Genomic DNA, 15,711 nt, shown 5'->3' with positions numbered 1-15,711 from the left:
AATTTGACTTGAAAACTGATGTTCCTGATGTGAAGGCAGGCGCTGATCTGCCAGGTTTTGGAGGCAAATTTGACTTGAAAACTGATGTTCCTGATGTGAAGGCAAGCGCTGATTTGCCAGGTTTTGGAGGAAAGATTGGCTTGAAAACTGATGTTCCTGATGTGAAGGTAGGCGCTGATCTGCCAGGTTTTGGAGGCAAATTTGACTTGAAAACTGATGTTCCTGATGTGAAGGCAAGCGCTGATCTGCCAGGTTTTGGAGGAAAGATTTGCCTGAAAAGTGATGTTCCTGATGTGAAGGCAAGCGCTGATCTGCCAAGTTTTGGAGGCAAGATTTGACTTGAAAACTGATGTTCCTGATGTGAAGGCAAGCGCTGATCTGCCAGGTTTTGGAGGCAAATTTGACTTGAAAACTGATGTTCCTGATGTGAAGGCAGGCGCTGATCTACCTGGTTTTGGAGGAAAGATTGGCTTGAAAACTGATGTTCCTGATGTGAAGGCAGGTGCTGATCTGCCTGGTTTTGGAGGCAAGTTTGACTTAAAAACTGATGTTCCTGATGTGAAGGTAGGCGCTGATCTACCTGGTTTTGGAGGCAAGTTTGACTTGAAAACTGATGTTCCTGATGTGAAGGCAGGCGCTGATCTGCCAGGTTTTGGAGGAAAGATTGACTTGAAAACTGATGTTCCTGATGTGAAGGCAGGCGCTGATCTACCTGGTTTTGGAGGAAAGATTGACTTGAAAACTGATGTTCCTGATGTGAAGGCAGGCGCTGATCTACCTGGTTTTGGAGGAAAGATTGACTTGAAAACTGATGTTCCTGATGTGAAGGCATCCGCTGATGTTCCTGGGTTCGGAGGCAAATTTAGCTTGAAGACCGATGCTCCAGATGTTACTGGCTTGCCAGGGTTTGGAGGCAAAATTGGCTTGAAGTCTGACGTTCCTGGGGCTGACATTAGAGCTGGTATTCCAGAGTTTGGAGGCACAGTTACCACCGGGCTGAAGACTGGCCTCCCAGATGTGAAGGCAAGCGCCGACATCCCGGGAAAGGTCGGTGTAACAGCTGACTTACCCAAAGGCAAGGTTAAAGGAACTGTTCCAGGATTTGGAGGAAAGATTTCAACAAAAGCTGATGTTCCAGAAGCCAGTATTGGAGGTGGTATACCAGGATTTGGAGGGAAATTTAACGTGCAGACTGATGTTCCCGACGCCCAGGGCAGCGTCGATGTATCTGGATTTGGAGGCAAAATTAACATGAAAACTGATTTACCAGAAGTCAAGGGCAAGGCAGATATTCCAGGATTTGGAGGTAAAGTTGGCCTGAAAGCTGATGTTCCAGAGGTCATGGGTAGTGCTGACGTTCCTGGCTTTGATGGTAAGGTCGGCTTGAGGGCTGAAGTTCCAGAAATGAAAGGTAGCGCAGGTATTCCTGGATTTGAAGGCAAAATCGGCTTCGGAGCTGATGCACCCGAAGTAAAGGGCAGTGTCGATATTCCTGGATTTGGAATAAAGAGTGATGGTAAATCTGGCATTCCAGTTTTTAAGGGTAGAGGAGACAGTCCAGGCTCTGTGGGAAAGATCGACTTCAAGATGGATGCACCAAGCGTTAAGGGCGACCTTGCTGGATTTGGTGGTCAGGTCGATTCTGATCTTAAATTCCCCGACGTAAAGGGAAGCTCAGATGATAGTAGAATGGAAGGAAGGGTTGCAGCAGATCCTGGTATGCACGTCAGAGCCGTGGGCGCTGATTTTCCAGTGGTAGGAGGTTCAGCTGAAATCAAGATCACCGGAAAGGACGCAGGGGAGACTGATGGATTAAAGACGAAGATTCCATCATTTGGTATAAAGGGTAGAACACCTGAGGCCGGTGTCTCTGTGTCTTCAGAAGCTCCTGTTCCAGACGTGAAGGTTAGAACTTCAGATCAGAGTGTCGATTTCCCTGAGGTTAACGTGAGTGCCGGTGGACGTGGGTCCAGGAAGAAAAGAGGAAGACACGGTAGAAAGAAAGGCCTTCCAAGCGAAGAGAAACCTGAGGATGACGGAGATAAGAAGTTCGATGCACAAGGGAATATCGGGGCAAGAGTACCAGAACTTACTGCCCAGGTGAGGGTAGGAGCCAATTTACCTGATATTTCAGGACACGGAGGCATTGACGTGTCCGCTGCTCAACCAGACGTTACCGTCAGAAGTAAGATACCTAAATTCACTGGAGTCTCGAGGGTTGAGGATGAGCCAGGTGAGGGCCTTGCTTTCACGGTTCAGCCAAGTGACTCGACGGTCTCCGGGTCCGGGGGATACACGGGGTCCCAGGGTACCGGAATCCCAGTGTTAAGTGGCCGTCTTCCTGATACGTACACAGTTGTTGGTTCTGACCCAGGCAGACCTCAGGGTGAAGGGGTACTACAGGGAAACATTCCAGCCATGACAGTCCAGTCAGGTACACCACCACCAGTGGGATGGGTCATACCACAACCATCATCTCAACCTGTCATTGGTCAGAGGGTTGTAATTAAAGATGGACAGCAGTACACACAAGACATCATATTGCCACACACACAGGGTGTCACTGAGTTATTACCAGGACAGGTAGAGTTTACACACACCGTCGCATCCGACGGATCCGTTCCAGGGACACATAGCAGGGAGTACACAATATCCACAGAAGCTGAGAGAGCCCAAGATGTCGATTCTTATATTAAAGGTAGATTAGGTCCATTCAAGTTAACCCCTGAGAGAACACTGAGCGAATGCAAGACCGAGGTGACGGTTGAAGATCCTCACCACGGTCCACCCAGCCGGCCTGGGGAGACGCGGCTCCTGGAGATGAGACCAGACACCGCAGGCGAGTGGACCAGGGCGCCTTACACTTATCAAGTCAGAATGGAAACAGACTCACAGGGGAGAATATTGACTGGGCCTGAGGTCGCTGGCTTAGAAAGCAGAGTAGTTCCAGGGGAAGATGTTGACTCTAGAGGAGGCAAACAGTCCCGGACGGTCTTTGTGACGGAGGATGCTGGCGGTAGGGTAGTAGTTCACCGAAGAATGGAATCGTCTGAGTCATTCCCGCCAGATTTTCCAGCGGGCCAAGTCATCACGCCGACGACAGAGGGCCAGACTGTGGTGACTTACGAACAGCCAATCACTCGCACGTCGACGGTAACGACGAGCGAGTGGCCGGAGAACATCACCACACACAGAACCGTGCGCGTGAGGAAGATCAGGAAAGTTAAAGTTGGCGATGGACCAGAAGAAACCATCGTCGAAACTGAATACGAGACTCCCTCTGGCCAGGAGATTGACACCTCAAGGTTAGGTCTGGACGGGAATGGGGTACTGCAAGTCACACCGGGGACGGGGGGAGATTTGTCGCACCTGCCACCTGAACTTAGAGAAAACTCTCTACTCCGCTTTGGTCTGGACCAAAGGGAGGTACCTGGGGACACACAACAAACTGTAACGACGACTGTGAAAAGAATACCAGTCGACGACCTTGGGTCGTACTTGCCGGAAGGATTCGATGAAAATCTCCATAGAATTATGGGGGCGACAGCGACGACGACGACGACGACGACCGTGCGAAAGGTCAAGGTCATCAGAGACGAGAGCGGCAACATCGTCGAGTACGAGGAAGACGACGGAGACTTGGACACGCTGTCTCCCGACCTGACCTCCGGTGGTGTCACCACAACGACCACCACTGACGGAGGAACGACCACGACCACAAGAGTCATTCGCGAGAGACGAGTGATTACGAGTGACCCGGCGGACGGGGGTCACGGCGAGGCTCTCGCCGTCAGGGAGTGTGAGGGCGGTGTAGTGGAGGAAGCAGGAGATATATCTGCCGCTCACAGAACACAGTGAGTCACTCCGATTGAAACGAATTAAAAACATGTGTATATTTCTGCTGTGTATGTGCTTGGAAAACATACTGTTGTACATATATAGATATATATAAACTATATAAATATATATATTATATATATATCGTCATGTAAGCTACATCGGCTTATGTTCCTGTGTGAACACCTGCAACTGAATGTTGTTGTGTTGAATGAACCTCGCTTTATAAAACCTGAATTCTGCACCTCGGACGTGCGGATTCACTGCACGCTGAAACATTTGTTCAACTCGGCGTGCAGACCAACCTTGAGGCACTGAGACACGGTGGTGCCTCCCTCTACCCTCTTGCATGAGAACACAGAGTGTTGTGACTCCCATGTGTGTCCGTCCACCCAACAAGAACCAAGATTCCTCCTGGCTAGTCCCGACTCCTCTACTGTGACGTCCTAAGGTAAGTTCCTTCTGTCTGCCTCATCCCTCCCCCAGGCTTCAACTAAACTTCAGTAACGCTACTCTCCCCTCGTTTAAATGTCCCGACGCCGATTCCTTCCTGACGCTCAGTAACCTCTGCAGAGCAGCGGTTTTGGTATCTTGTTTCCACAGTAGCCGGTGTGTGGCACGGGCGACAGCATACCTCACTTGAGGTCTTCTCCGATGAAAGGTAAGGTAACAATTGTATATAAGAAAATAATAAAGCTAGAATTGATTCGAGCTTCTTTGTTTGAACCTAACTCTCACGACGGAAGATAATTCTACAACTTCGCTGTGCCATGAAAGGTGTCACAACGGTGATTTCTCCTATGGCTGGTCTCCACACACAAGCTATGGGAAACAGCGGCCAAAAACGTGTTGTGGGTTGCGTCCATGTAGGCTGGGTGCCACGCATACAAGTCCAGGAGAATGGTGATCTGGTACATATACCTTCCCTAAACATATTTACGAGACGTCTTCGGAAAGTTCCTGAGTTTTTGAGCTGGTGAAGTAGAAATTAGAAGGGTTTGAAAAACGATCAGTGCATTTTATCCTCTCGTTGAAAGCAATATGCGTCGGTAAAAAAGTTCTGGTTGTTCCTGGGCGAGATACTAGCCGAGGATCTCAGGGGTTTCTGAGGGAGGAATTTCTGGCCTTGACATGGTTGTGGGTCAAGTCTTGATCTCCAGAGGGACGGGAGGGTCCTTCCTGGCTTTGACCTGGTCATGGGATCGGGTTATGGCCTCACTCCGCCGGTCAGCCTGCAATCAGTTTTGACTCGATGTGGTCATCCGGGTTAGCTGTGGTCTTTTTCCGGGGTAGTTGTACTTGCAGCTTCGTATCCGCGACTAACGTGCTCATTAGGGCCGCTTGCAAGACCCGAGGAAGCGGCTCAAAGTCGTGTCGTAAAACCTCACCAGTTCCCTACATTTGCTCGCTTGAATTTGATGTTACTCCTGAATCTGCAGTGGTAATACTGTCATCGGTTCTTAATGTCACACACGAAGAAAACAACTATCATCTGTCGTCGTGTATTTGGCGTAATGATAGGAATTCAACTGGTCCAACACAGGATGATAACGTGGGTGATAATGATGTTTACTGGTCGTACAGTTATTCTCTTATCATCAGGGTCGGAAGCTACCCTCCTTCATCCCCGGTGTTGCAGTGATCTCACTATATATATTCTTGTCCATGTTTCATAGTTAACGTATTGGCTCCTAGATAGCCAACGTCCTCCATGTTTTTCCCTTGTGGTAGTGTGCAGGATGTGTGGGATACCATAAATTGTACTGAAAATGTAAGTACAGAAAAAATAAATAACGTCAATTGGCTTTCGAAATACAACCAGTTCAGAATGAATAGCCTCTGCGAAACACACATGGTACGATATTTACATAAACTACAGCTCGTCTCGCCATTAATGTAAATTTCGTTATTTTCATTATTTTGTTTTTCAGGCTCAGACTTTACACATGAATCAGGTTATGCATTGCAGCCACCACGACTGCCAAAGTTATAAACATTCGATACGACTATTTGCAGTCGTCAGTGTATGTACGGTGTTGATTACATAGGGTCACAGTGCAGACGTCGTGGTTTGGTCAAGTGTGATGAAGTCTAGCTTTACTGCAACCAGCTGTTTAAACACTTGCGATGACTCTGTAAATGAACCGGGACGAACGTTCGTCTATACGTTAGTCAAGGGAAAGTGGAGTAACGTGTCTTAAGTTTTGTTTCATAGGGGAAAAAGAAACTGTATTGTATGTATTGAAGATTAAGAGTACGTCTGTACTGTCCACTTCTCCTCCTTCAAAGACAAAGAAATTATTATATATGTTTCGTTACCTCGTGAAGACTGGGGAAGTTGTCACTCCATTATTTCGTCAGGGGTGAGGCTCCAAACAGCGTGTGTGCTGTGGTCGTAAAGAAAATGAGTCATTAGTTTGCACATCGTAAGTTATTCATGCCGCAGCTGTCCGTAAACTCTCCGCCCGGCAAAAATGTATACACACTAGCTGCCTGGTCGCATGTGTGTTGTAGTCTATTTTTGATGCTTGCGTCGTGAAGCAAAAATGGTGTTGATGTTATTTGGTACAACTGTTGTACGTTATTCGTCAACTTTCTTGAAATAGATATAATTTTTTCTTAACTAAAAGAGAATTATGACTTTAACATCTGACTGAGAAGCAATAGAGTCCCTCCCACCTCACTGCACACTGGAGGTAATCATTGATATCAGTGAACTTAGTCTTGTGACTGAAACACACCCCTCTCTCCTTCCGGCCAGCGTCCGGTGCAATTTACAATAAGCTATTGATTAGCAGTACAGTTGCCTCTTATTGTCAAGCCTCACACCCACACAGGACGGACGTCTGTGTGATGTTCATGAATGATCTTTATCACGTAGGAATATGTAAACGTATGAAATGACGGTTAATGATAAGATAAGAATAACCTATTACATATGGAAAATCCATAAAGCACTGAAAAAAGATTCCTCCAGTTGGACATCAGTTTTTATGCCAGCCATATTAGTGAACCAGAAAAAGTAAAACGGGAGAGGTGTTCTTCGCTAACTCATTCTGAAGTAATATCATTCTTCGGTTGTTATCAAGTAGTTTTTCTTTCTACCCTCACAAATGATATCCTTTCCTCTAACTGAAACTAATTTTCTCCAACAAAAACCCCAGTCATGTTGTTGGTGGAAGGAAAGTACGTGTATTCACCAAACTTTTAGAAAAAAATGGGAGTTATTGGAAACCATATGTTTCCTACACTCGGTTTGTTTGCCTTGCAGACTTTATACCTAACCAATAAACCGTAAGTTGCAGTCGTTAGTTTTCACGCACATAGGCTGGGTTAAGTTAGGAGGCTGTTTTCCATGCGCTCAGACTCGAATGAATAATGAAATGATGTAGAAATCTTAGGATGTCGTTGGATTCTCATGTCGCCCTTACCAAATACAGGAACCGTTCTGTCACACTGGGAGTCATTGTTCGTGTCCACGTCCTCACCGTGGTTAAGTTTACATGTGAGTTCAGTTCTCAGTTACTAACTGATGTCCGGACGGTCATTTATCTTCAGTACGGAGACGCGTATACTCATCAGCGCTTGAGCATCCCGCCAAAAGTAGGTTGTTATGACCTACATTCCCAGCCCTAGAGGTGAATATCCTTCATGGAATATAACGTAATTTTTGTGGGATTCCGTAGCACTTAACCCCTTGCGACGTTTGGGTGTGATGGCGTGACCTCTGACCTGACCCTTGAGGATTTCTAGTTTAGCTCTTAACCGTCGTCCTCAAGACGGGTGCCGCGGTGCCCGAAGGTCATGTCACAGCAATCTAGAACTCAAAAAAGCAGAATTGGTACTGACGTAAATGACAGATGGGAAAGATGTTAAGATATTTGAAGGGTTATAAAGACCACGTAACCTTGAGGCCTGTGGCATCAACAGGCGAACCAGAGACCAGTAGGTCAACGGTATCATTTGCTGGCTTCTCCCCACCACAAATGCTGGGCGCTGGGATGAGCCTCACACTTGAGTTATCAAAACAGCCTCTTGTGGGGCGACCCGAATGTGGGTCTAGGAGTACGCGGGAGAAACCAAGTCGCCGCCACCATTCCAGGATGAATGAGGGTTTTGAGCCTCGAGAGGGACACCATCTTCGCCTCTCTCTCATTTGCATAAATTTTCTCCTCAGGGGTCGTCTGTCGCAGTCGGCGTCTTGTGAAAGTTCAGTCTATGTGGGAGACATTTTTTTTCTTTTTTATAAAGGGGACGGCATTTTTGCCTCTATATCAACAGAAAATGTTGGACGGTAACAGAGACCCAGTGTATGAATTGGGTGTGGAGTAGTGATTATCAGAGAAATGTAATTATTTATGTTTTTGCTGATGATGAACCTCATGTTATAGTAGGTTTGACCTCCCGCGAGATGTTGTGTGGGTGTATACCAGGACAGCGTGAGCAGGGGACGAATTCATCGTCACAGTATAATGTAGCGATTTACGTACACTTTCTGAAAACCACATGTGGGTGCGCACCTGTATGTACAGGGTGCCTCAGAGACATGAAAACACGTACACCTGCCTCATGTGGCGTGTGTGTGTGTGTGTGTGTGTGTGTGTGTGTGTGTGTGTACACAAAATTAAGAGACGGGGCAACGCGTGTGCAAAACTCTCTCCCCGTAACACACAGATAGTAATCACAGACTACCCACCATAAGAGCAGCATATTTATATATGCAGACGCACTACCCACACCCTCATCAACACTTAAGCAAGATCTCGTACGCCCGCCTACAGGCAGGCATGATCAAACACACACATGTACACACACACACACAAACACGAGTGTCTGTAATTGGAGGGCGTGGTTTGAATGGGGAGTGTTTACATCGTGTGTATAGGGGAGGAGGCTTTGTATGTGTGTGTGTGTGTGTGTGTGTGTGTGTGGTGAGCCTAAACCTTCATGCATACCTGCGCTCTGTTCAGGGCTCCTGCCTATTGGGGAAGATGCTGGGCCGCCGTCTGCGCCTCCTTCGCCGACCTACGGGATGAGCCTGACGCAACATGATCATCAGGAGCGTGGAGCCGTGCTAGAGGTGGCACACACACACACACACACACACACACACACACACACACACACACACACACACACACACACACACACACACACAACCTACTAATCTGCATTAACAGAAGAGTAACAAAGGCTTTCCGTCATAGAGTTCTTGTGATGCCTCAAGTGTTAACAAATGTTTACGTGTATGGGTCATATTACGGGGGTGAGGCTCTGGCGCGTGAGTACTGCGAGGGAGTGTGTGCTGGGAGGCTGAGTAGAGGAGGAAGGCCAGGTGGCCCACTCCTGGCCTCGGGTACGCGCTTGCAAATCTATAAATACCGGCTCACATAAACAAAGACTTGGCTCTTAGTCAAGCCAGTGATCCATGGTGAGGATCATGCTAGTCCTGGGTCATCGTGTGGTCCAGGGCCATGGGCCAGTCCCGGGTCATCGTGTGGTCCAGGGCCATGGGCCAGTCCCGGGTCATCGTGTGGTCCGGCGCCGTGGGGCGGCCAATCTAGGGTCATTGTGTGGCTTAAGGCCATGGGCCAGTCCGAGGACATTGTGTATCCTAGGGCCATGGGCCAGTTCAGGGTCATTGTCTGGCCCAGGGCCATGGGCCAGACCAGGTCAACTGCATACCTGGCCTAGCTCAGGGCTACTGCGGTTCATAGCCAAAACATAGGCCAGTCAGTGGAACGCTACTCACAGTGGTTAAGGTCATTTGTGAGTTACTATCTCATACGATATTCCGATATTTTCGAAAGAGTTGCCCACCCTTACAACAGGGAGGTAAGTATGTGTTATTCATTTTCACCTCATACTGGAAGTGAGGGGCGTAGTGAAAGCATACCTTACGTTCGCTGGAACCTCCCAGGTTCCTCAGCCGTCAGCCGACACCTGACTCAACCCGCTGATCAAAACGGGTTGTACAGGTGTGTGTGTGTGTGTGTGTGTGTCCACATGTCATAATCAGCATCACGTATGATATTTAGCATCATGCACCATAATCGGCATCATGTACCTAAACAGCATCACTTGCGGTAACGAGGACCACGAATGTGATGACCCGTCTCCTGCTGTAATCAGCATCATGTATCATGTAGTCCTCCTTCACGTATATCATGAGATGCTTTACTATGCTGTGCTGTGCTGTGCTATGCTGTGCTGTGCTGTGCTATGCTGTGCTGTGCTGTGCTGTGCTGTGCCTCAGCTCAACTGCACCTGAAAATAGTCTTAGATGAAGTTCATCGTTCACCCACCTTGTCATCTTTGCCCATCTGCTGCCTTCGTAACGTCATGCGATCCACCCCGCTGATGTCATGTGCTGGCCGCATGGCGAAGTAAGTAATGAACGCGATTATCTGCATTTACTTGAGATCATGACCTCAGTGCATTGGTGCTTTTCTACACGGCGCGTGATCATGTGGATGACAGAGTGCTGAAGAAAAGCTCTCACACTGGGCACCCTTCACGACGCTGGTGGCGCAAGAGGTGTAAGTTCGTGTCTCACTGTCTGCCTCACACACCAACCGCGGCTCTCTAGCTCCCCTTCGTAATCAACGAGGACCTGGATTTATACTGGTTATGCTTTGAGAACCCCAACCCCACCACACCACCAGGTCCCCGATTGACAGACCTGTCATTTCAGAAGCACAGGGCATGGCAGGATCCCGGTGCCCAGCTGTCAAAAGGCTCGGCAGTTGACAGATGATTCGAGTGTTTGGATGACTGTTATTCCCACGTCCGGAAATCAACACAAATTCGGGGGAACGAGGAAGGGTTTCTCTGGAGGGTCAGGTCTGCGGCCGTCGCCCGCCATCTTCCGTGGTGGGAAGGGCCGTGTTTGTACGTGTGTGTGTGTGTGTGTGTGTGTGTGTGTGTGTGTGTGTGTTTGCCCACAGACAGATGTGAAGACTGTCACATCATGAGAATGACATGTGGAAATGGCACGCGTAATGGAAGGTAACTATAGAATGGGCAGCGACAGGTGTGGAGATTGACGTTGCCAGACACATCTGGAGAGCGTTTGATGTGGTCAGTGACAGATGTAGAATGTATATTGCTGGCAGTGGTGGCAGGTATGGGCATTGACAAGCGTGGGCAGTAACGCGGGTGGAGAATGAGTAATACTGTATTGACAAGTGTGGGTAGTATCTGTTATCACCCGTGGCAGATGTTGTCATTGACGGCTGCCGAGAGACAGATGTGTGGTGTGAGGGCAGGGCAGGTGTTGGGAGGCACGTCAGCCCGGGGGTCTACTACCACTATTCTTATCGGTGGTGTCACCCGTGTTGGCTGGGGGCTCTGGGCGTCACGTGACCAACCACACTTTTAGTCGCTGCTGCCCTGGCAGTGTGCACGTCCTGCCGCCTGCCCTGGCGCCGGTACGGCAGTAGCCCCTCTTGCAGGGCACGCCCATGGCCCTCCACCGCGCCCCTCCATCCCCATGAGAGGTCCTCCTCGGCCCAGTTGACCTAGAGTTCACTTGCAGGTAACTACAGGAGCTTGGGTGACTGGTGCGGGGGGTTATCAAGGGCAGATGACACCTACAGTATCCTCACCACCCACCACTCGTGCTGAGGGCCGCCCCAGCCTTAGGCCGCCGCCCAAGGGTATCCTCATCCCCACCACTCATACTCAGGGCCGCCCCACTCCACCCACCCCCCTCGCCGCCCTGACGCAGACGTCCACGGTCCTGAAACCAGCAGCGGCGGCTTTGCACTCGTCTTATCTTTAACAGCCGCATGTGTGTTGGGTACGTGGGCAGGGTGGCGATGCACAGTGGGGCCCGCTATCGCCACTCATACCCACCCGCTGCCCCTCATATATCGCCACGAACATGCGACTGATGTTTCGCTGTGACAGACGGAACAAACACTGCCCGTGTCTGCTGCCACAACCCAATTTCCAAAGGTTGTGTGGTACGAGCAACCCAGGTCTTTAGTTTGCGGTGGGTGCAAACAGTGGGTGTGTACTACAAACACTCCAGGTTGTAAATTGTACTTGGAGCAGATTGACGGCTCTGTGACACACGCCCTCCGCCGGGTCGTAGATGATATGTTCAGATATCTTTTACCTTCTCGTAGACTGAGGGTTAGATCCGATGTCAATGGGATCTGTGAACTTTTATGATTATAGATTGTTTCATGTGAAGAGTTTGGAGGTCCGGTCAGCGTTTGGACGTGTCTTCAGGACGAAAATAAGCGTGTTGCATCTCCCAGGATGGTGGTTCCTCTTGGCACACCTCGCAACTACATATCTAGTGCCCCTCCCCCCCACGACCTGCACAGACCCCTCTGTGTTACTGACTTTCACACGCTAACCATACATCACCCAGACCTCTCCTTCCGACAGCCTCTTGGCTGATTCCCTATACTCTCGATCACCTGTGGAAATCAATTAAGAATATTTTCCCCAAGGTCTTATATATATATATATATATATATATATATATATATATATATATATATATATATATATATATATATATATGCGAGTCCACAGAAATTAAGTATGGATCAGAATATATATGACACGTGATCAGATATATGTGCGTTACGGACAGACATATGTGAAGGTGGTGAGCTATGGGAGGCTGGCTGTGTTTACTTGATCAGCTGTGAGTCAACCATGGAAGAAAACGTCGTAGTTAATCATGTGTTTATTTCGTCCAGCGTTCATAAAGTCAGGTACTTTAAATTACTTAGCTAAGAGTCTCGTAGATCATATGATATCAGGCTCATTTTTTGTGGGACGCGACCGAAATTTAGTGGAGAGGGACTTGTAAAAATGGCACTAATAATCATTTTTAAGACTTTTGGATATACCTTGGCTTGCGAACACATGATTTCACTTACACCTCATGCAATAATACACAAAACTCAACAAAACAGTAATTTGGTGGAACGGTAAGGTCATCACGAAGTTTTGCAAAGTGGTAATTTTTCATTAACTTGGGACTGAAGCATGAGTGAGGTGGAACACACAGGCCAGCCCATTGTGGCATGTTAACTAATGTTAATTGTCGTCGTGTTGCATCATGCACCTGGCATTTAGGGTTTGTCATCGTCGAGTATGTTCATTAGACGGTAATCTGTCGCCTCTAGTGTTGTTCTGGTGTCACTTGACGATAAGTGGATCATATTTTAAGGGGTAAATGAGAAAGCAGGATCGTACTCTGTTGAGGTACAAACTAAATATAGTTGGTTTCAACCCTTATGTAGATATGAGGAAAATGTAGTGTTAGTAGTAATAATTGCAGTAGTAGTAGTAGTAGCAGTGGTAGTAGTAGTAGTAGTAGTAGTAGTAGTAGTAGTAGTAGTGGTAGTAGTGGTAGTAGTAGTAGTAGTAGTAGTAGTAGTAGTAGTAGTTTCGTAAGAGCAACTGAGAGCTGTGGTACGGTATGGTGTCCCCAGCATATGTATCTACCATACAAGGCCAGGCTGGCGTCCACACGCAGGGGGCGTGGCTCCCCAAGTTGGCTTTATTTCCAGTTTGCGAGAACACTAAACAAATTCTGTCGTCTGTTTGCGACTCTCCCTAGATAGATGGCGGAAGATCGTGTTAGTTGAAGGGAGGGTTTAAAGATGTTTTTGTCGGGCCTCTGTGGGTTTTTATCCGCGTCCCGTGCGCTAATTCTGCTCATGTGAGACTAAAAGAAATATCAGGTTACGTTTCATAAGCGCTGTGAACAGACTCAGACACTTGTATATCGTTACGGTCCGTTGAGGGTGTAACAGATGTGTGAGCTGGTGAGTGTGTGCGCTGGTGTATTTTCAGTGCATGTGTGCAGACAGATGTTTGTGCTGACAGATGTGTGCGCTTACAGACCTGTTTGCTGAAGTGTTTGTACTGTTGGATTCTGTCAGACACGTATGTGTGATCACTGTTTGTTAGTATTTGTATGTGCTATAATGTGATACAGAGAGAGTTTTATAATCGTTTTGCCACGTCTTTTAACCTTGTATATTACACATGTCTTAAACATCTTTATATATACTCACACACACATACACGCACACACACACACACACATACATACACACGCACACACACACACAGCTAACGCCATTTAATCTATCAGCCTCAGAGGATTCGGGAATCGAACCCTGACACGATAGATTGGTGGGTCGCAACGCAAACCACTGTACTAAAGAGGCTCATAACTTGTATGTTCTGATGTCGGAGGCCCTGATTCTACTACACCTGGTCCTAACACTGCTACACCTGGCCCTAACACTTCTACACCTGGCCCTTACACTTATACAGCTGGCCTTAACTTTACTACAAGACCCCAACACAAGTCATGAAACACTGACCATCTCTGGCTCAGTTCATCAGTGTAGATCTTCGGTGTTGTCAAGCGACAGGGTTACGTCCTCTCTGCCTTACACTCAGGTGTCTTTGAAGTGCCACTGCTCAGGTGAGTGCCACTAGGGTGACCGGGTGAGTGGCACTTGGGTGATTCTAGAAACCGCAGGGGCTGGTGATGCCCCGGCGGGAGGACGCCCGGTGCCTGCCTCATCTTAGCTCATTAGTTGAGACGACCACGACGAAGGGGAGGCGCTGTCGCACCGCTGATTGCTATCAGGGGCTACCCATGGCCTGGGGGTACCTGAAGCTAGGGGTACTCTAGGCCTGTGGTACCTAGGTTTGGGGTACTTATGTTCTGGGGTACCCATGTCCTGGGGTACGTCGAGGCGTGTGGCCGCAGGTGTCGCGGGTTGGACCGTCCACGCCCTACTTAACCTTACTACCGCGCCCGCCCACTTGACCTGTCTGCCGCACCTTCCACGCCCTTTATTTTATGTGACGTCTGTGGAGCGCCCGCCGTTTATAGCGTACGTCAGGCATGTTTATGTAGGGGCTTCTCCAGGCCCTATAGCCCCACTGCCATCACTCCAGTACCCCTCAGTTCGTCGTCCTCCTCCTCCCTCGTCCTTAACTGGATGGGTGAATAGGAAGGATACGGAAACAAAAGAGCTACATACAGTGTAAAGATATATGATGATGGTTATGGAATTGTGTGAGTGGTTTGCTGAATATGTTTTTGTTGCCTCATGAATACGACCCATTCTCTCATTTCTCCTCCTCCTCCTCCTGTGCCCCACCCTCTTTCTCAGTTTCCTCCCTAACCTCCTCGCTCCTCACCCCTTCACAACCAGCACCATACGACGAGTGTTTTCTTCACAAACCTATGCTATGGAAGTCCTGAATCACACAAGGATGACGGCGCCAGGATTCATGTGTTCCTCATACCAGCACGGTAAGACCTCAGACATAAAGCTAAATATCCTCTGAAGTAAATCTGTGTGCAGTGAGAACTGTCTCCATACTTTACCAAGTATCTTGAGTCACCAGCGAGGCTGCAGGTGGGTAAGCGGTCTGGTGTTCTGCTGGACCATACCTCAGCCAGGCTTAAGAACTTACTCCAGGAAGAAGCCCTGGTCAAAGCTTCTTGCGGTACTGTATTAGGAAATTGGCCGTGCGTGTGTACAGCAGATCCCTGGATGGAAAAATGACAGTAAAAGTGACTGACGTTACGTATGTTAGGGACATCACCAGTTATCGTGTTGCTTAATTAATTTGTCTTATTATGAACTGATGCAGAAGACCACTGAAACTTAAACACTTAAAGATGATGAAGCGCCGGGATGATGAACTTTGCTCAGGAGAACGATAGGATAAGAAAATATTTATGTTTAAAAGGAAACATCGTAAAGATATAGAGCTAACTCTACCGAGATCATGTTGAATCGCGTCATGCAGCTAAAGATAATGTAACGAAAGATTGTCGAGTGCACGAATGAAAAACAGAAATTAATTAAT

The 15,711-nt window shown here is 48.1% G+C and overlaps 1 protein-coding gene across 2 annotated transcripts in view; it reads left to right on the top strand.

Annotated features, from left to right (window-relative positions):
• Positions 1-15,711, top strand: part of LOC139746820 (glycogen debranching enzyme) — a 73,296-nt gene that overhangs the window by 361 nt on the left and 57,224 nt on the right. For both annotated transcript variants that reach the window (XM_071658398.1, XM_071658397.1), the window contains exon 2: positions 386-3,854. In XM_071658398.1, coding sequence (XP_071514499.1) covers positions 1,252-3,854 — 2,603 coding nt within the window. In that variant the 5' untranslated portion in view covers positions 386-1,251. The remainder of the gene's footprint in view (positions 1-385; positions 3,855-15,711) is intronic.

This window comes from Panulirus ornatus, chromosome 66, assembly GCF_036320965.1.
Source record: "Panulirus ornatus isolate Po-2019 chromosome 66, ASM3632096v1, whole genome shotgun sequence".
Classification (NCBI taxonomy): domain Eukaryota; kingdom Metazoa; phylum Arthropoda; class Malacostraca; order Decapoda; family Palinuridae; genus Panulirus; species Panulirus ornatus.
The sequence above is the reverse complement of the archived record's forward strand: the minus strand, read 5'-3'. Positions and strand labels throughout refer to the sequence as shown.